The 21,749-nt window shown below is 41.8% G+C and overlaps 1 protein-coding gene across 1 annotated transcript in view; it reads left to right on the top strand.

Annotated features, from left to right (window-relative positions):
- LOC124796175 (alpha-protein kinase 1-like) overlaps positions 1-21,749 on the top strand; it is a 126,476-nt gene that overhangs the window by 40,055 nt on the left and 64,672 nt on the right. Inside the window, exon 3 of the mRNA XM_047260265.1 lies at positions 15,781-15,966. Coding sequence (XP_047116221.1) covers positions 15,781-15,966 — 186 coding nt within the window. The remainder of the gene's footprint in view (positions 1-15,780; positions 15,967-21,749) is intronic.

Raw genomic sequence — 21,749 nt, 5'->3', positions numbered from 1 at the left:
CTGAGGGGTGATACTATTTCTTGCAGAGGCTAAATACTAGGACACGTCCTTTCAGAATTGGGTGTCGGCCTACTCAACTCTGGAGCTGGAACACATTTCAGTGTGGCCATGTAACGTACTCGAATATTGACCTCACAGCTTGCAGCCCGAGTATCTTACCCATGATTCAGTCCATGGCAATCTTTGTGACAGCAACCATTTTTCTATCGTTCTCTCCCTCTCCACTCAAAGATATCTCGAACATGCTCCACGTTGGTCACTTGGGAAAACTGATTGGTAGGCTTTCTTCTCTACAGACACTTTTGCAGCCAGTCGTGTGGTGGATACCTACAAAATTGTACAGGGTACTACTGATACTACTATTCATGCTGCAACAGCAATGATACCCTACTCCTCCAGCTCATTCAAACAACCGCCATGGTGTACTGTAAACATAGCCACAGCTATCAGGGAATGCTGCAGGGTACTTCAGTGGCACAAGCACCATACATTTATGGGTAATTCATTAGCATTCAAGAGACTCCAGATGAAAGCACAGTTTTTAATAAAGAAAAGGAAGCAGGAGTGTTGGGAGCAATCACCTATGTGATCCCACACCCCATTGTCTCAAGTATGGACTAAACTCGACCACATTTGCACCCATCCACCACTGATATTGGTTCATGGCATCCTCGTCAATGGTAACATCTGCACTGATCCCATGGTACGTGCCAGATATTTAGTGACACAATTCACTGAAGTGTCACTTACAGTAATTACCATCCTCATTTCTTGACCCAGAAACACCTCACTGAGCATTCCCCCGCTGTCCCTCCATACACACAACTCTCTATCATATTTTAAGAAATTACAAAGTGACGTACTAATATAAGCTAAGTTATGAGCGCTTACCTTGTGAAAGCAGTACAGCATGTTCAGTGTATCTGTCCAGATACTTGGGTGAGAGTACAGCGAATAAAAAAATTCAAAACTAGAAAAGTAAACTAAATGAAAATCGGGAAGTATTCTCCAAAATATTTAAAGCATATGGACTTCACTGGTCCCTTATTCATTTCCTTCATGAATACACATTGAATAAGAACAATTCTGAGATTTGTAAATGTGGAAACTAAGATAAGATGAAATGCCAACATGTAACTTCGTAAGGTAAATGGCAGGGTAAATTTAGCATTTCCTGGTAATTAAACAAACCATGTTATTAAAATAATGATCTTAAACAAGTATGGGGTGAAAGTTGGAGAAAAGGGATAGAAACTGCCTCTTGTTTAATTAAGTATAGTTTTACGATACTAAGTATTTTCTGAAGTACAAAGTCAGAAACTTTACATGGTCACAAATCAAATGAGTTTTAAGCCATGATGACATGTAAGAAAACTGATTATGACTGTATGAATCAATTTGAAGTTGAAAGTAACACATTGAATTTAGGTCACATGAGATCTCAGTATAAAAGTGAAATTAATTTATGGGTTGCTTATAAGCCACACTGTCTTTAGTTGTGTAAGTTATTCCACATGACACCTTTCACCTTAGTGGGGGAATCTGCAGCGGTACATGTTGCTATAAAGCTTAGCAGCATGTCTCACTTTCCTTTTACTAGACTGATGAAAGATGTGCATGTGAAAAATGTGAGTTTAACTAATAGTAGCATAAAGAGCATCTATTGTGTCCAGAGATTTTTGGAATTTATGTGCAAATATGAGAAACAAAAATGCGGGCACAGCACTGAAAGAGATGATACATGTGTAATTTGGACTGGCCAGTGAGGAGTCAATTGCACTTCACAGTCATGCTTTGGGGATGCTGTGGACTCCAAAGAAGAAAGGGGCATGATGATAATGCTTCAGCACTAAAGAAAAGTGAATGTTGTTATGTAGACTGTCTGCTATGCTATCTTTAGTTAAGTATGAATTTATGGTTTTGGTTGAGCATTGAAGCATGATGTATGAACTTGTTGTCTGAAAAGCTTTGTTAATTATCAGTTGTTGTTAGTTGAGAACTTATTTGAATGTAGAAGAATTACGGAAATCTATTTTGTGATTTTGTAGTGAGTAGTTTAAATGTAGAAGCCCTCTTATAGCCTTTGATCTCTGCACTCGGGAAGAAGTCAATGGTCAAATATGTAGCAGGACCACAACATCAAGAGAAAACAATATGGCGACTGGGAAATTCAGAAAAGATGACAATTGTTATTACAGGGAATGAGTAAAGACTTGGCATCTCACAATATATCAGTCACTTAAAATCAACCCACTACAAGAAAATACCTCACCTATAATAATGAAATTCCTTTAATTCTGCCATTGTATGCTTGATATGTACTATTTGGAACTTATGAATTTGTCTGCAGTAATGACCTGTATCTATCTTTGCTGTTACATACCTCTTATAATCACAATAGAAATATCTATGATGATGCTGTAAAGAGCTGGAGGTAATTAAAAAAAAATGTATAAAGTGGCACTGCTGTGAAGCTTAAAAGTTTGAACAGTGACTGAAACTGTTACCCACCTACCCTTTATGGTTTATGGAAATGACAATACAGGAAGGTAAATATAGAGTTTTAAGATGGGAGCAAAATGAAATGCGGCAGAGGTGACGGGATTGCTTGATGATGAATGAAATTGGAGGGCTGGGGAAATAATCGGTTGGTGACATGCAACAACCCAGCCAACTGGCCTGCTTGGCTGCTCTTAGTCTCCTGAGACAACCAGACTGCCTGTTTACCATACAAATGACAAGTCCTTGTTACTTAAGAATGTGTTCTGTCAACCAGTCTCTTCATTTAATCAAGTTGCTGGATAAATTTCTTCCTTCTCCCAATTCGGTTCAGTACTTCATTAGTTATTCAATCTGTCTATGTAAACTTATACATTATTGTGTAGTACCATATTTCAAAAACTTCTATTCTCTTCACGTATGAATTGTTTATCATCAATGTTTTGTTTCCATATGAGGCTACTCTCCAGAGAAATTCCTTCAGAAAAGATTTCGTAGCACCGAAATTTGTACTCGCTGGTAACTTATTCCTTTTTTTTCCTTGAAATGTTTTTCTTGCTGTTTCCAGTAATCTAGTGCAGACATCATGATATTTTGCTGCAGGAAAATAGGAAAATTTATTGACTTCATTTAGTATTTCATTTCCTAACCTATTTTCCTCAGCACCACCTAATTAATTTGATTACTTTCTATTACTGTTGTTTTACATGTATTGAGTTCGTCTGTAACCCCTTTTCAAGACACTATTCATTCCATTCAAGTGCTCTTCCTAGCCCATTGCCACCACCGACATAATTACAGTGTCATTGGCAAACCTTGTGGTTTTCCTGCCTGAACTTCAATTCCCTTTCCCAATTTCTACTTGGTTTTCTTTACTTCTTGCTCACTGTAAAGGCTGAAAAACGCTGGGACAGGCTACAACCCTGTCTCACTCCCTTCTAAACTATGGCTGTAGTACTCAATTTTTATTGTCTTTGTTAGAAAGATACACATTGTGTCACAGTTACAGATTGAAACAGACATACAAACCTACGTAAGCAAGATTATCTACATAAGCAATGGTTTAAATAGTTTGAAAGTGCTGTTCAAGTCAAGTTCAGAAGGTAAGCCTGCATTCATCTCAAGGAAAAAAAATCCAGTTGTCTGTAGCAGCTTATCACAAGAAAAGTTTGTAGTCATGGCCATTCTCGGTAATACTGTAGCATTTAATAGATGTGAATGTGGCAGTTAGCAAAGGATAAGAAGTTGCTGAACTGTGGTAATGATCTAATTTTTAGGTTCAGTCCCAAGACTGGGATTAAGTGCAGGAGACCATCTTAGGTTGATGCTTCTGGATCTGTGATACTGTGTTCATATCTTTGGCTCATAAACATGACATTGTTGTCCATTCTTTACAGAGGTACTCTGAATCACTGTCGGGGAAGGATGCAAGACTTTCCTCCCTGACCATCTACATCTATACTTCGCAAACTGCCATGATGTGCATGGCAGAGGGTATGTCCCATTGTAACAGTTATTAGGGTTTGTTCCTGTTCCATTCACATATGAAGCGTGGGAAGAATGATTTTTTTTAATGCCTCTGTGTGTGCAGTAATTATTCTAATCTTATCCTCACAATCCTTGTGTGGGTGATACATAGGGGTTGTAATATATCCCCAGAGTAATGATTTAAAACCAGTTCTTGAAACTTTGTTAATAGACTTTCTCGAGACAGTTTACATATATCTTCAAGAGTCTGCCATTTCAGTTCCTTCAGTACCTCTGACTTTCTCCAACAGATTGAACAAACCTGTGAGCATTCTTGCTGGCCTTCTCTGTATACATTCAATATCCCCTGTTAGTCCTATCTGGTCATGTCCCGTATACTTGAGCAATACTGTAGGATGGGTTGCATGGGCAATTTGGAAGCAATCTCTTTTGTAGACTGATTGCCCTTCCCCAGTATTATACCAATAAACCAAATTCTACCACCTACTTTATCCATGATTGAACCTATGTGATAATTCCATGTCATACCCTACAAAATTTTATACCCAGGTATTTGTATGAATTGGCTGATTTCAGCAGTGACTCATTGATATTATAGTCATAGGATACAACTTTTTTTTTGTTTCGCAAAGTGCAAAATTTTACATTTCTGAACATTTAGAGCAAGTTGTCAATTTCTACACCATGTTGAAATATTACCAAGATCTGACTGAATATTTTTGCAGCTGATTTCAGATAGTACTTAATTGTAAATAACTGCATCATCTGCAAAAAGTTCAGTTTGATTGTTAATATGGTCTGCAACGTCATTAATATACAACATGAACAGCAAGGGTCCCAACACACTTCCCAGGGCATACCTGAAGTTACTGCTACATCTGATGATGACTCTTGATGCAAGATAACATGCTGTGTCTTCCCTACCAAAAATTCCCCAGTCCAGCCACAAATTTCACTTGATACCACATAGGATCGTACTTTTGACAATAAGCATGGACATGGCATTAAGTCAGATGCTTTTCGGAAATCAATAAACACTGCATCTACCTGGTTACCTTGATCCAAAGCTCTCAGTATGTCATGTGAGAAAAGTGCAAGTTGGGTTTCACATGATTTGTGTTTTCGAAAACTATACTGGTTGCATTGAGAAGGTCATTCTGTTCAAGATACCTCATTATGTTTGAGCTCAGAATATGGTCTAAGATTCTACAACAAATCGATGTCAAGGATATTGAACAGTAGTTCTATGAATCAATTCTACTACCTTTCTTGTGACCTGTGCATTTTTCCATGAATTGGGCGAGGTGTTTTTGTTCGAGGGATCTACAATAGATTATAGTGAGAAGAGGCGCTAACTCAGCCGCAAATTCAGTACGGAATCTGACAGGGATTCCTTTGGGCCCTGGAGCTTTGTCCAGTTTTAATGATTTTGTTACGTCTTCTTCACCACTACTTGTTACGACAGAAGGCCACTTGTTAGCAGCAGACACAGTGGCTACACCAAAGACTGAGACGGCGTGGAGTTTTACAATTATTTATTGAACTTTCTTTACAATTTCTCCCTCATCGTTGCTGCCCAGTCCTGTGGATCCCTCCGCCTGGTTGCTGCTGTGTAGATTCTCCAACAATGTGCGCAACATGCGCTGCTGATTGCATCCGGAGCCTCAGGCCACCAGTGCTCCGCTGAAGCCAGGATGCCCTGTGATTGAAATGAACTCGTCGCCGTGAGGTCAGCTGCCAACGCCTGCTGCACCGACGGCTGGGAAGCTGTCAGTCGTGATGTCCGTGAGGTCCTGTCATGGACGGACCACGCGCTGTGGTTGCCGTGAAGTCCGGGCGTCAGTCCCCGGCGACGCTTGTGACCAGGACCGCGCTGTGGCCGGTCGTGCTGTAAGTTCTCGCTGTAGTTAGTCAGCCATGGTGCCGACCGAACTCGGGCTGACCACCAGAGCAGAAGTTGACATCTGGCAGCGAACGGATGACTCCTGCGAGCTGGAACAGACTTCCGGAATCGTCACCTATGAAGATTGAACATTTGGACATGGACCACGTCCGTCCACAGATCTGAACTTCTTCCTAATGGCTTCTGTCTGTTGCTGCCTGTGCTCCACTATTTATATCCGACAGGAGGACGTTTTTTACCCTTGATGGTAGATTTTTGTTATTACTCCCCCACTATATTGCAGCGTAACTTAGCGTGCTGGCCTCACTTCCCCTTACTCAGCACTCTCCAGGCTTTGCTCGGCACTCGGTCTGTGTGTGTCCTTGCGTCAGCCAGTTGGTAGACTGTTGCTGTCAGCAAGGCTATCTGTGCCGCGCTTAACTTTGCAACACCTCGGTTGTTGGCTGCCTCTGTTTTGCCATTCTCCTCTGCGTGAAGCAACGCTTACTACATGTGGTCGCAACACTGCCTCCTCCTAAAAATTAAATTCGTCCCCAAATTTACCCTATACGTTCACTCTAGTTCTATCCTATATTCTACATCCTGGTTGCCCTGACTCATGCCCTACTGGTAATCCATTCTACCGGAATCTCATGGAGTGGTCTTGCATTAACCTGCTGAATCCTCTGGTTTAATAAGACATATACCACAGCGGTAAATACAGTCAACATGGTAATAGTACTGGTTGAAATACCAATGGTCACTATGCTACGTTCCTGCCTGGTATCGTACTCCTCCACATGCCTTAATAATTGTTGCATTGAAATTTGACCTTTCTCTGAATCTACTAGTTTATCTATCGTTTGCAATAGTGTAGCATCCAAGGTGTTGTTAATATACTTCAAATTTTCTCCTTGAGCTATACTGATTGACGCATCTGGCCAGTACAACGTCAGATGAGTATCTGTAACCTTGGCGACTCCCCTGACTGTTGCTGGTAAGCCGAAACGATCCCCTACTATTTCACAATTTGTCCTGTTGATTAGCAAACCACTGTCCCGTAATTCCATCTCCGTGGTTGCTGTCCAATTCCCATTGTCATAACACTTGGCTGATATCCTCTCCGTAGCGAATACTGAATACAATGAATGCCTCCCAACTTGCTGAAAATGTGGCGTAGACTTCACTATTATTCTCCGGCACTCCGTAGCTTCTGCTTCTGTCCTAAATAACGGGATCTCACACGACCCCTTGCCTGTGAAAACAACCCGTGATGGACAAATGGAAACTGACTCCGTTAGATATCTACTCAACTCTAAACTCGACATAATAGCATGAGTATCCCCCTCCTTAGAAATTAATAAAACCTCCTTTGTCCTAAACTGTATGCCCTTCCCCATGCGCTCCCATCTGACTGGATAAGGATGCACTGTGTAACAGTGATACTGTCTCCCCACACTAGTTACTGGAAATCTAATCTCTATATACATCTTAACTAGATCCGTTGTTGCCTTAATCCTAGACATATGATAACAAAGTGACATACTTACTTCAATTAGCAGCACTACATGATCTACCCCCTCTGGAAACTCCCCCTCTGCCTGCTTCAGACTCCGTCTGAATTTTTCTGGTGATCTCAACGTCACACTCACCTGCCCGTGTAATGTGTGATGTACTGCCTCTTGCAATTCATCCACCCTCACTCGTGCATCACCAATGCTGTTAACCGGTCCCGCAGCAATTTAGCCATTTCCAGCTTCCTTTCCACTATATCAAATCGCGTTTGTACCTGTTCCAGATCCGTATTCAATAATTTCTGTGTTTGTTCTATTTATGCTCATAAACCTGTAGCCATCCCATGCCCCACGTGTGTCACATTCAACAACTCTGTACCTAATCCCCGTATTTCTGTTGTGTGTGTACCCACTTGTACCCCATCCTGCGTCACCTACAGAATGAAGAGAGAAGGAAAAACTCCCATCACTACCCCTTAATACCAATAAAATAACCCTAATCCGTGCACAAAAATAATACGCACATGATAATTACTGCTAACTACACATCCCTTGAACGCAATTTATACTTAATACCCAGTTTACTGTCTGCTTCTGGTGCTTCTTTTCGCTTTCTGCCAGAAGGAGAAGTACATATACATGAATCTACTACCCCCAGGAACGGCTTAACTCTACTAACGTGAACCACCGTTGTCTTGGTAGGCAATTGTAATTTTACATTGACAGGTGATGTCATTTCCACTACCTGGTACGGTCCCTGGAACTTGTTTGTGAACTTCTTGGTTCTCCCTTTTGGAACATACGGATTAGCTAGTAGCATCCATTGACCTACTCTGTACTGTGGCAACTTCCTCGTTGTACCTCCCATCCGTTCTTGTCGTTCCAACACTTTCTTGTAAGCTCATCTGCCATACTTCCTTAATGGTTTTCGCAAATTGCCTTACATGCTCGCCCTCCGCTCCCAGCCTTGGACGAAGCATGTTAAAAGGTGATGGCGTCTTCCGCCCATACACCACTTCGTACGGCAACAATCCTGTCGCTGTATGTACCTTACTATTATATGCACTGGTTACGAATTGCAAGTACACATCCCAGTCGGTGTGTTGACTATTTACATAGTGACTCAACATCTTTGTGTTCGTGCAATGCACTCTCTCCGTTTGTCCGTTTGCTTGCAGATGGAATGGACAAGTTCCTAGTTTCTTTACCTTCAGTAACTTACACGTTGCTTCATCAGATCAGACGGGAAATTAGTACCTTGATCCGAGATTAAGGACTGAGCTATCCCATACCTGAGTAACCAATTATTAACTAAAGCTTGTGCCACCGTACTTGCTTTCGGATCTGGTAATGCGACCATGACTAAATACCTAGAAAAGTGGTCAATCACTGTTAACACGTACTTATTCCCTGCTGCAATCCTATTAAATGAGCCTAATACATCAATTCTGATTTGTTGGAAAGGTCAGTCTGCCTCTGGTAATCTTTGAAGCTGAATCTTTTGATGGCTCAAGTCTGCACGCTGTGCACATGGCACACAATTCCTGACGTACTCGTCCATGTCTTGACGTCGTGTCCTCCATCAAAACTTCTCCTCTATCCGCCTATCCATAGCTCTTCCCCCGCCATGTCCTGATAGAAAATGGTCATGCGCCAGTTGCAAAACTTCTGCGGTTGCTTTCTGAACAATTGGCAATCACTATCCACAGCTTGTCTTTTTCCACTCATCTTCAGTCACCCCTGTTACTTGTAATACTGCCACTTTCCTGCTCAATGTGTCAGCATTGGAATGTTTCACACCTGGCTTGTGTATTACCTCATAATCGAACTCGCTGAGTTTCAGTGCCCATCTCACTAGCCTACTCGCTGGGTCTTTCAGACCTAATAACCACTTCAGAGCTGAATGATCCGTTACAACCTTAAACCTTCTACCCTACAGATAACATCAAAAGTACGAAATCCCGTATATTACCGCTAACAGTTCCTTCTCCGTCGTGGAGTAATTTTCTTCCGCCTTGTTAAGTTGACGAGACGCGAATGCAATCGGATATTCTTTGCCATCAATTTCTTGCCCAAGTACATCCCCAAGAGCGTGATTGGATGCGTCACGTTGTAGTATAAACTCCTTCGAAAAGTCTGGAAACTTCAAAACTGGATCTGATGTTAGTATCCGTTTCAACTCTTGAAATGCTTTTTCGCAGTCTGACGTCCACTGGAAGGTAACACCTTTTCTTAGCAACTTAGTAAGTGGCCTCGCTGTTTCTGCGAACCCCTGTACGAATTTTCGATAATAGCTCGCAAGACCAATATATGATTGCAGTTGTTTAACAGTTTGTGGAACTGGAAAATCTCGTACTGCAGAAGTGAGACGAGGATCTGTCCGTACCCCGTCCTGACTGATAACATGCCCAAGATAATTTACTTGTGCTTGTGCAAAAGGGCATTTGTCCAAACTTAATGTTAGCCGTGCTGCCTCTAATCTTTTAAATACCTCCTCTAAGTGTTCCATATGCTGCTCTATATCTCTTGAAAAAACTATAATGTCATCCAAATACACCATGCGTTTTTTCGGTTTCAACCCGCAAAGGACTCCATCCAACAACCTCTGAAATGTTGCTGGAGCGTTTTTAGTCCAAATGGCATTCTTTTATTCTCGAAGTGACCACAATGCATCGTAAATACTGTTTTTGGCCTGTCCTCCGGACATACTTCAATCTGGTGATAACTGCTTCGCAAATCCATAGTGGAAAAAAATTTACACTGCCCTAGGTTGTCTAACGTTTCTGTGATATTTGGAATTGGATATACGCCCGCCACTGTCCGTTCATTCAAATGTCTGTAGTCGCAACAAAAGTGAAATTTTTTTCGACCCGTCCGGTGTCTTCTTCGGAACTAGGACCACGCTACTAGACCAAGGACTATTACTGTGCTGGATTATCCCATCTTCCAGTTGCTGCTCTATTAATTGCTCTACTACTGGTTGTAATTGTTTCAGTAGTCCGCATGGCTTACGATACATTGGAGCGTGATTCCGTGTCGAAATACGATGCTGTGTTATCGGTGTAGCAGGTAACATACTCTGTGCTTCAAAAAATGCTTTATGCTTTAGTAATAATGCTTCCATACCCGAACGATCATTTCCTCTCAAATGATTTACCTTGTCATGAAGTGCAGACATGCTGACAGTTTGCTTTACATCATAGTCTAGCCTTGAACGATCGATGTCCTCTTCATCCATTAACTCTACTGTGGCTATTACTAATCCCTTCGGCAGATCGACATCATCCCGCCCGAAGTTATCTAAACTCACCGGTACCATAAACTGCCCATTTATGTCCGTTACCCGTGATACACTCCTACGAATAAAGCAATGCTTTTCGTCTAAAACCTCATTACATGGTAGTGGCTCTACCAAGAATAACCCCTGCTGTGGCACATCGACATCCACCGGTACCCAGATCAACTTCCCTGTACCTGTTTGTACTTTCACACGAAATCACCTTTAATGCACTTGTATGCAGTTAGTTGGTATCACCTTAGCTATTGGTGCACCTTGCGACTCTGAAACATTTGCAACAGCTGTACCCATTGAAAACAAGTTCCCATCGAGTTCCAGCATATGTTGCGAAAGGTCAATTTTGGCGTGATGTTTAATCAGAAAGTCCAACCCAAGTATCGCTAAAAATCCCTGTCCCACAGTTGACAACACCTCCATTTGCTCCCGGAACCACACGTTCCCTATCTTAAACTTGAGCTGTGCTGTCCCTAGTGCATCTAATTTTTTATCACCTACTGTGCGCAATCTGTATCTCGGAGCTTCCAATCCTTTCTTGCCCACGAGGTCCACACTGACGACTGATACATGCGCTCCAGTATCCACTAAAACTTCGCCACTTATCTTTTATCCAAATCATCAAACTACAATCTGCCTCTTCGTGCACTCTCTGAGTACCTCTTTTTACTGGGAATGCCTGATGGCAGGAACACTCCCTTTTTCATTTGACAGGTTTTTACCTGCTGTATCATTAACCCGTTTTTTGGCTTTACACTGCCTTGCCTTATGCCCTATTTTCTGACAATTGCAACACTGCGGTTCCCAACACTGCCCCTTAAAATGACCTTGCTTCCCACAACGGTAACACTCTTTGGAAGACGAAAAAATTTTCTTTTCGTTGCGACTTCTAGTTGTGCTATCCACTTCCTGCAAATGTGTAGCTACGCACAATGCTGCTGCTAAGTCACTTGGATTTTCCATCCATATCCGGCGTGAAAAATCCGGCAAGGCCCCTCGCAAAAATGTGTCTAAAGCTCTATTCTCTGCGTCTTTCAATAGAACTTCATTTGCACTCGCATCTTGCGTTAACTCGTACGTGGGCGCATTCGTTCTCCTAATTCTGTCTGAAAATTCTTTTACCATTTCACCCGTTTTTTGCATCATCCTCCCAAATTTTTCTCTACAAAATCTGGCAATGTTTTGTTTCCTAAACCTTTGCAATAATCCCTCAGCCAACTCTGTGAACGTAGTAGCATCCATTAACCCTTTGTGGTATGCCACATAAGTCTCTGCGTCACCTACTAACCGTAACCTCGCCATTTACAAACACATTCCATCTGACCGGCCACGCAGTCTAGCCGAACTATGTACGTCACCAATGAAAACATTCACATCCTCTGATGTTTTACCCGAGAAGGAAGGTATCAAATTAGCCGCTGAACAATCTGCCACACCGGAAAAGACAGTACCCTTGCATTCTACACTATCACTTCCTGAGCCTGATTGAGTATTTTGCAATAGCTGTTGCTCCATCCTCTGCATGCGCTGCTTTTGCAACTTACTTTCTTCAATCAGTTTCTTAACTTGCTCTGCCAGTGCGACTACGGCATCACTTGTCTCGGGTGCACGTGTGTCTGGCATTTTCCATGTGGTATACCTCGCCTCACAAAAATAAAATTGTATTACGCAGAAGCAAGTTAATTCCTAGCACATCTAATGGCAATCCATCTAGACTTACCACATTGCCCCGTTACATGACCATAGAAGCCACACATATCACAAGTGTATGGTACAAATTTATCGCAAGGAGCGATGTGACCTGTTAATCCACACACTACACATTTAGATGGTACTAAGTTAACATGACTATCATTCCCACGAAACTGCGATACGTCTACAAGGCTGCTAGGCCTTTCAATGACACTCTCACATCCCTTAATGTTACCCTCGACATGTCTAGCTACACAGAAAACATAGAGAGAAGGCAATTGCTGGACTCACCCTATTCGGTGTTTCTCGGTTGCTCTGCACGGTGCTAGTCAAAGTCGTGGCGTGGGTGCGCCTGACACACTTGTTACGGAGCTTCCAATACTTGTTACGACAGATGGCCACTTGTTAGCAGCAGACACAGTGGCTACGCCAAAGACTGAGATGGCGTGGAGTTTTACAATTATTTATTGAACTTTCTTTACAATTTCTCCCTCATCGTCGCTGCCCAGTCCTGCGGATCCCTCCGCCTGGCTACTGCTGCGTACATTCTCCGACAATGCGCGCAACGCGCACCGCTGTTCGCATTCCGAGCCTCGGGCCACCAGTGCTCCCCTGAAGTGAGGATGCCTTGTGGTTGAGGTGAACTCATCTCCGTGAGGTCAGCTGCCGAAGGCGGCTGCACCGGCGGCTGGGAAGCCCCCGCGATGTCCGTGAGGTCCCGTCATGGATGGACCACACGCTGTGGTTGCCGTGAAGTCCGGGCGTCAGTCCCCGGCGGCGCTTGTGACCAAGACCGCGCTGTGGCCGGTCGTGCTGTAAGTTCTCGCTGTAGTTAGTCAGCCATGGTGCCGACCGAACTCGGGCTGACGACCAGAGCAGAAGTTGACATCTGGCGGCGAACGGATGACTCCTGCTAGCTGGAACAGACTTCCGGAATCGTCACCTATGAAGATTGAACATTTGGACATGGACCACGTCCGTCCACAGATCTGAACTTCTTCCTAATGGCTTCTGTCTGTTGCTGCCTGCGCTCCACTATTTATATCCGGCAGGAGGACGTTTTTTACCCTCGGTGGTAGCTTTTTGTTATTACTCCCCCAGTGTATTGCAGTGTGACTTAGCGTGCTGGCCTCACTTCCCCTTACTCAACACTCTCCAGGCTTCGCTCGGCACTCGGTCTGTGTGCGTACTTGCATCAGCCGTTGACTGTTGCTGTCAGCAAGGCTATCTGTGCCGTGCTTACTTCGCAACGCCTCGGTCGTTGGCTGCTTCTATGTTGCCATTCTCCGCTGTGTGAAGCAACGCTTACTACATGTGGCTGCAACAATTTCAATTGTTTCTCAACACCACTGACACTAGTACTTATTTCATTCATCTTTTCAGTGGCATGGGGATTAAATTGGGGTAGTTCTCTTGGGTTTTCCTTTTTAAAGGAACATTTGAAGATCGAGTTAAGCATTTCAGCTTTTGCTTAGCTATACTCAATTTCAGTTCCTGTCTCATTCACTAGGGACTGGACACTAAATTTGGTGCCACTTACACTCTATACATGTGACCAGAATTTCTTTGGATGTTGTGTAATTTCATTTTACAGTATTCTGCTATGGTAGTCATTGAAGGCATCGTGCATTGCTCTTTTCACTTTTCATTCAGCATCTCTCTATCTATCTATAGCCCTTCACTTTGTTTTACGCCTGTTATGCATTTATCTCTGTTTCCTTAGAAGTTTTTTAACAGTCACTGTACACATGGAGGTTCCCTCCCTTTACACTATCCAGTGTGTGGTCAACTATTTTCTTAAACTTGAGCCAGAGTTCCTCTACATGCTCCTGACCTTGCTGAAAGTTTCAAGTTCCTCATTGAGATATGATATCACTGATTTTTTATCTATTTTACTGAACATATATATCTTTCTGCTTGTTCTGATAGGATCATTTTTCTGCTGGTTGAAATTATATTCCTTTAATTTTTAAAGCCTTTTGCAGAATCATGTAATATGGTAGCTAATATGTTACTGCATACCATCTGATTCATCAGCATTATAAAGTTCATCAGAAATGAATGTGATAAAGGAAATAAGATTTTTGAATTCGTTTTCAAAATATTCATCTGTATCTGTGACAGCTGATGTGTTCCACCTTTTTAACCACATGGGGCTGGCTTTTAGAAAGGTTCTTTTTTAAATTTATCACTCTTCCTCCAATATCACGTCTTAAATCATACCACCACTCTCCATCTTTGCAGTAAACTGCATGAAAATGAATCATCTAGCTATTAGTTCTTTGCATATAAAATGGTGTATAAATTGGGTTTTGTAATCATTTTGAAATAAAATTCAATTTCTTTTCTGTTATTCTTTCAATCTGACACCATTGACATTTCAACACCAATTCAGCACCAGTATTTTTCTACAATTCTCTTTTATCCAGCAATATATCTGGATTTAATCTTCTTCCTCCGTCATTTTACACTCGCAACAAGCAGGGGAAATAAAGTGATGTCAACTCATCGTTAACTAGTTAACTGGTAACATGACAGGGTTTCAGTATGGCAGTTGGCTGGTGTTCATGCGTGTGTGCTCGCCCCGCCCCCCCCTCCATCCCCCCCCCCCCCCCACACGCACACACACGCACACACACACACACACACACACACACACACACGCACACACACACACACACACACACACACACGCACACACACACACACACACACACACTCAGAAACGCACAGCCTTGCACAGAATTTAGCATTATTTTGTAATAATTTCATGATCACAGCTTATTAGTATTCATTCAGCAATGTTGAGTCATTAGCCATTAGTCTGATGTATCAGCAAGTATGCCAGTTTTTCGACATGTAGGTTAAATGTATTTCCTACTTTCAGCTTGTCTCGTACACTCTTCTTCTGTTCACCATCATCTGTTTCAACTCGTGACCACACCAATAATTCACCTTTGGGTTTCTGTCACCAATTTAATGTGCATTTCCTCCCACCCTCTATCCTTTCCTCCAGATTCAGCCCCAACCTTGACCCTCCATTCTTTCTTTTTTACATTGAACACCACATTGCTAGAAAGAGTCTTCTGAAATAAGAAATATAAGTAAATCATCCATGACACAAATACAGGCTGTGATTAGTGTGCACATTCATAAAGATCTGTTGCAGTTCTTGTAGTGTCTCAATATCTCATATATGGTGTTACTTGACCTGTGAGACTCGTGAAGTATAGGTCATTACACTTCCTATTGTAGTGAGTAAATCTCACATGACATATTAATATATTAAGTATTACGGAAATCATACTTTATACAGAGCAGATATAAACCCATTTATTGTATGTAGTGCTACACTTTCAGTATCAATATAATTGACACAAACATCATCAAATCATTAATAATTTTCTTTGAAGGCATGTGCTGCACAAAGAGAACTATATGAAGATACGCTCCCAGCTAGAAATACGAGGAGGACGACACATAATGATAACAGACATAGTGTTCTGTATCATGAAGGAAAAGGAAATGACTTTCCATTTCATGAAACAAGAACTGAAGTATTTCATCCTGGTCATAGAAACAGAAGATTATTAAATGAGGTAAGGATGAAAATTTTGTAACTGTTTGTGTGTCTTCCATCTCCATTGTGTCTTTAATCCTTTGTTGTATTCCAATAGATGACCAGTTTTTCACTGATGTATTAATTTACAAACAAATTTTAGACTGTTGTAAGAAGGGTATAAATGACATGCTATAATGCTCTAACCTCTTGCTTAGGAAATCTAGTTAATATTACCATGTTCCTAAGGTTTTGTGAGACAACCTACAACAGACCACGACCGATATAGCAAATATGTTCTTGCCTAACTGTGCATGATGGGTTGGTGCATAAGTTCGTAGCGTTTTTCCATAGGTTTTAAACACATAACAGAGACTTTAGTCATCAGTGATGTATTCTCTGTCACTATTAACAACAGTATGCCAATGCTGGGGTAATTTTTAGATCCCGTGACCGTAGAAATCACATGGTTTTGTGGTGAAGATCTTGTCGAGCTGTGTCAAGGTGCATTTTTGTGGTGTCACCGCCAGACACCACACTTGCTAGGTGGTAGTTTTAAATCGGCCGCGGTCCATTAGTACATGTCGGACCCGCGTGTCGCCACTGTGTGATCGCAGACCGAGCGCCACCACAAGGCAGGTCTCGAGAGACTGACTAGCACTCGCCCCAGTTGTATGGACGACTTTGCTAGCGACTACACTGACGAAGCCTCGCTCCTTTGCCGAGCAGATAGTTAGAATAGCCTTCAGCTAAGTCAATGGCTACGACCTAGCAAGGCGCCATTAGTAACATTGCATGTATCTAAAGTCTCACTTGTATCGCCACAATCTCCAGATGTACCAAAAGGATGGATTAAAGTTAAGTATTACAGAAGCTACGTACTTTTCTTTATAGCATTCATTACGTATCCTGTTTCAGATCTCACGCCCTCCTGCGTTAACTTAGCGCGTGCCTTTCGGCTTCCTCTCATTGTGTCTAGGCTGTCTTGTCTAGACACAACAATTTTCATCCAGAAAGGAAGTTCCTTGAAGAATGTTAGATAGAGAGCAGAAGAGGTGAAAATTGGAGGGCACACAATCGGGTGAATAAGGTGAATGCAGAATGAGTTCCCAACCCAACTCGTGTTTTTTGTCAGACAAAGAATCAAGTGGGTGTTATTGTGGAGTGGTATCACTTCATCCATTCTTTCTGGCTGTTGTTCGTGGACCGTGTCATCAGTGATGGTTACACCTTGAGGAAGCAATTTGTAGTGCGCAACACTGTCACTGTTCCACATTATGTTTTGTGGATACATGCAGGTCTTTGTTTGGGCTCAACCATTCTCTTCTTTTCCTTATGTTGACATAAAGACACCATTTCTTGTCACCAGTAACAATATATGATAGGAATGGTCGGTGTTGTTCACTAACCATTTGATGATGAGCAAGCAGAGATGAACTAAGGCCACCTGGTGATTTATTTGATCTTGACTTAGAGAATGAATTACCCATGCACATGATTTTTGAACGTTCCCCATTGCATGCAAATGTGACATGATGGTGGCATGATCAGAATTCATTATGTTTGTCAGTTCTTAAGTACACTGATGAGGATCACAGTGGATTAATGAGTTTAAATGATGTTCATCAAACCCCAAAGGTCTTCCTGAAAGTGAAGTGTCACAAAAGTCTGTCCAGTGCATTTTCCTCATACATGGCGCAAATTTTTCTGACTGCCTCTGCTGCTGTCACCCCTCTCTTGTATTCAGATAGAAAAATATGTCAGAGATGTTCAGATTTCTCCATTTGGCACTCCATTTTCTAGCATCCACAGCTCCACTCACTACCTCCAGATGATGTAAACTCAAATAACAACAATGGACAACAAATAAAAAATTACAGTTGATAAATAAATCCATAGCAACCAGAATACCAAAAAGTAAAACAAAAATGCTATGAACTTGTTTACCAACCTAATATCTACCACAAAAATTAATCATAAATTATGGTAATGGAATTTTGCAATAAAAGATTATGTCTGTTTACTCAATTTATTTGTCTCCCAACAGTATAACATGGCTAACTTGGCTAACTGTATCTTTCTTTCATGTGTAGTGTGGCAAGTATAGCATTCAGGTGGAGCGAGGTTTGGGCTGGAGGTTGAGCAGGCCCAGTCTTTTCACCAATACTTTATTTGCCTTACAAAGACTGATGTAACAAGATAGAAAATGCTATTATAAATGAAATATGAAGAACATTAGAAAAACCATAGATTGCTACTCACCATAAAGATAACACGCAGAGTTGCAGAGCCACACACACACACACACACACACACACACACACACACACACACACACACACACCTCACGCACACATGAACACTTTCTCCAGCCAGAAACATGATAGATGTAGTACTCCAAATATGTGGCCTTTGGCCTTCAATAGTGACAACAACAGTAACTTATTATAACAGAAAATATTCACTTATCTATAATAGAAAACCAAGTAAAATAGCTACTAGCTGCTTCTAGCCTGGCTACTAATAGCTACCCCAATCCCCAAGAAACTGTCTACTGATATGTGACTCAAATACCCACACTTACGTCTAAGTGATCAGTACACCAGTCACATATGCAAGGAATTCATTCAGGTGAGGTGTAATCAAATAGTAATGGGAATTTTTTAATTTCGCAGCCTTTATAATCTGGTTTTTGAGTGCTCGTCAAATATTAACTTTTGAAAAAGTCGTGCAAAGAATTTACACTAAATTGTGCTTGAAAAGTGAAATAAAATGCAGCAAATCTACTGTGAGTAAGACAAGAGCTTGAGTAGTATAAATGTTTCAGAGAGGATCAACAAGACGTTGAAAACAATGGTCGCTTTGTATGCTCTAGCACATCAATTACTGATGACAATGTGGAAGAAGTAATGAAGAAGAATGGTTCTAGAAAATTCCCTAATCACCACCAGAGAGATTATTTATGATGACGGCATATCTTTTGGCTCATGAAAAAGCAATTTTTTCATGTTTTGCACATGAAATGTGTAGCAGCAGAGATTGTTCCAAAATTATTGAATTTCGATCAAAAACAATATTGCATAAACATCACTCAGGAATTGCTGAATGAAGATAACAGCGATCCAGAACTTCTAAAGGAGATCATAACAGGTGGTGAAACATGAGTATATGGCCCAATCATCCCAATGGAAAATGCCTGAAGAACCAAGACAGAAAAAAATTTGGCAAGTTCGATCACATGTAAAGGTTTTTCTCACTGTTTTTTCGATTAAAATGGGATAGTGCATCTTGAGTTTTTGTCTTATGGTCATATGGTCAATAGGGAATACTGCCTGGAAGTTACATGCCATTTGTGTGAAGCAATTAAAAGAAAATGACCAGAATTGTGGCAAAACTGCTCATGGAAGTTGCATCACGATAATGCTCCAGCTCACACCTCAGTGCTTGCTCGAAACCTTTATATTGCCTCAGCCATTGTATTCGCTGGTCTTGGCCGGCTGTGACTTCTTTTTATTCCCAAGGCTGAAGGGAACCGGACATTGTTTTGCCACCACTGACGAGATAAAAACAGAATCGCTGAGGGAGGTGAACTTCGTAATGAAAAGTGAGTTCCAGAAGTGCTTCCAAGATTGGAAGAAGTGCTGGCACAAGTGTGTTATATCTGAGGGACATTACTTTGAAGGGGACAAAGCTGGTGTTAATAAATAAATAAATAAAGATTTTGTAAAGAAAAACAAAAATTCCCATTACTTTTTGATGATATCTCATACAAGGGACTATAACAAGTCACAATATACATAAATGAATTGCAGTTTCAAAGACAAGATCACTACTGAATCAACATTAAAACCACAGAGTACAGAACAAATGCACAGTTGTGACAAGATTTTCAATTGCATTTAAATTTTGCACTATCACATGCACTGCACATACTGATATAAACCGGCTTGCTTTGTGGTACAGTATTTACTTTAACATACCTCATGTGCAATACGCAATATTCACTTAGTGTGCACCACATGCAATAGCCATAACAAGCTGTAACTCAGTGCTGACAACTTCGGATGAAGTGAGCTAAGTTGGCACCAGTTAATGCGCCTTTGCATGTAACACTGACTCAACCTGAACACAAGAGCACCAGGCTCCAACATTAGCTCAAAACCACTCTGATTGTTCTCCTGCAACCTGCTGAAGCCATTCCTTGCCCTTCTGCAGTGCTGTGTGTGTGCGACCAGAGAAAACAAGTCTCCCTACAACATATTGTTTTCCACATGGTAGCACCGCCTATGCTGACGGTGCCCATTCAGAGTCAATGTCCAGGCCAACTCGGTGATGTCTTGGACTTGGCTTTCTACAGAATTGCTTTTCTTGGTGTCTCTCCAGATATTCTCCATTTCTGACCATCCATCTCCAAGCAAAGGCCAAATCTCCAGCCTTGGCAGCAACTATAGCCCTCCATGCCCCATGCTGATTGTCAGCGGTGTGCTGCCAGCCCTGACCACAGATTCGGTGCTTGCTTTCAAGAGATATGTTCCTTATACTTGAGTCCAGCTGATTGCCTGATCTCACCTGGGCCTCTTCCCAGCATAGCTGTGCCAGTGCTCCCATAGGTCCCATGTCTTGCAGTGACTGCACTCTGGCGGCATGAGTACCACATAGTCAAGGACAAGGCCATTGGTGCCAGGGTACATAAATACACATTCTGGTGTTTCCCTTTTTTGCATGCAGTCACTTCTCAAACGTCCCTTCACCTCACATGAGAAACACCGATAGGATGTAGTACCTCTGTCTCGCTACCCTTGGCCATCTACCTCATTCATAGGAGGGTCAGTTTCTCTACCCTGATCTACGTACCAAAATCCTCCACTCTGTTGTGCTAATTCTTCTAAGTTGCTAAGTGTACACGGTGGTAGTGCAAAACATAATCCAAGCCCTATCTTATGTAATATGAGCAACCATCTCAGTTTCCCTGGCATGGATGCAAAATACACGCATAACCCTGTTAATGTATTCGCCAAACTGTTCATTTACTGTTTGGTGATGCCAGTAAAGTGACTCACTTAACTTCCACAAGGCACTGTTGGTGAACGCTGCACCCTTCCACCTCCCCCCACTGCCACTCCTACCCGCACCCCCTTTTCATTGATATCCTTCACAGTGAATTTTAATCCCACCCTTGAACCTATCTTTCATTTCTGTCATTGTTTCTTCTATGTATAGATTGAACAGTAAAGACAAAAGACTGAATGCCTGTCTTATAACCTTTTTAATCTGAACATTTCATTTTTGATCTTCCCTCTTGGTTCTTTTACATAATGTGTATTACCTGTCATTGCCAACAGCTTACTTATATTTTTCTCACAATTGTGAACATCTTCTATCATTTTATGTTCTTGAATGCTTTTTCTAGGTTGACAAATCCTACGAACGTGCCTCAGTTTTTCTTCAATATTGCTTCCATTATCTTAAATATTTTCAACATTTCGTGGCCTTGTCAGCAGCTGTATAAATATTAATTTTAACTTCAAAAACCAACAGCCTCAGTTGCAAAGTTTACCTAACTTTACCTAGGCTACAGTAGGCATAACCCAACCTTCTTCAGAATAAAAGTAACTACCTTTTGTCCATAGTGGACATCGTCAAGCTAAAACTACAAATCCATGAATTATCATCAGACTGTAAAAATTTATCTGAAACTGCCTCGGCCCCACTACGCAACCGTGACGCGGAAGCCACGAGTGCTGTACTACAACTGACCGTAACGTCGTGAGGCCCGCCTAGGCGGATACGTTACCCTGCGCCTGCGCGTACACTTTGTGATGG

The sequence above is a fragment of the Schistocerca piceifrons genome, chromosome 4 (genome assembly GCF_021461385.2).
Source record: "Schistocerca piceifrons isolate TAMUIC-IGC-003096 chromosome 4, iqSchPice1.1, whole genome shotgun sequence".
Classification (NCBI taxonomy): domain Eukaryota; kingdom Metazoa; phylum Arthropoda; class Insecta; order Orthoptera; family Acrididae; genus Schistocerca; species Schistocerca piceifrons.
The sequence above is the reverse complement of the archived record's forward strand: the minus strand, read 5'-3'. Positions and strand labels throughout refer to the sequence as shown.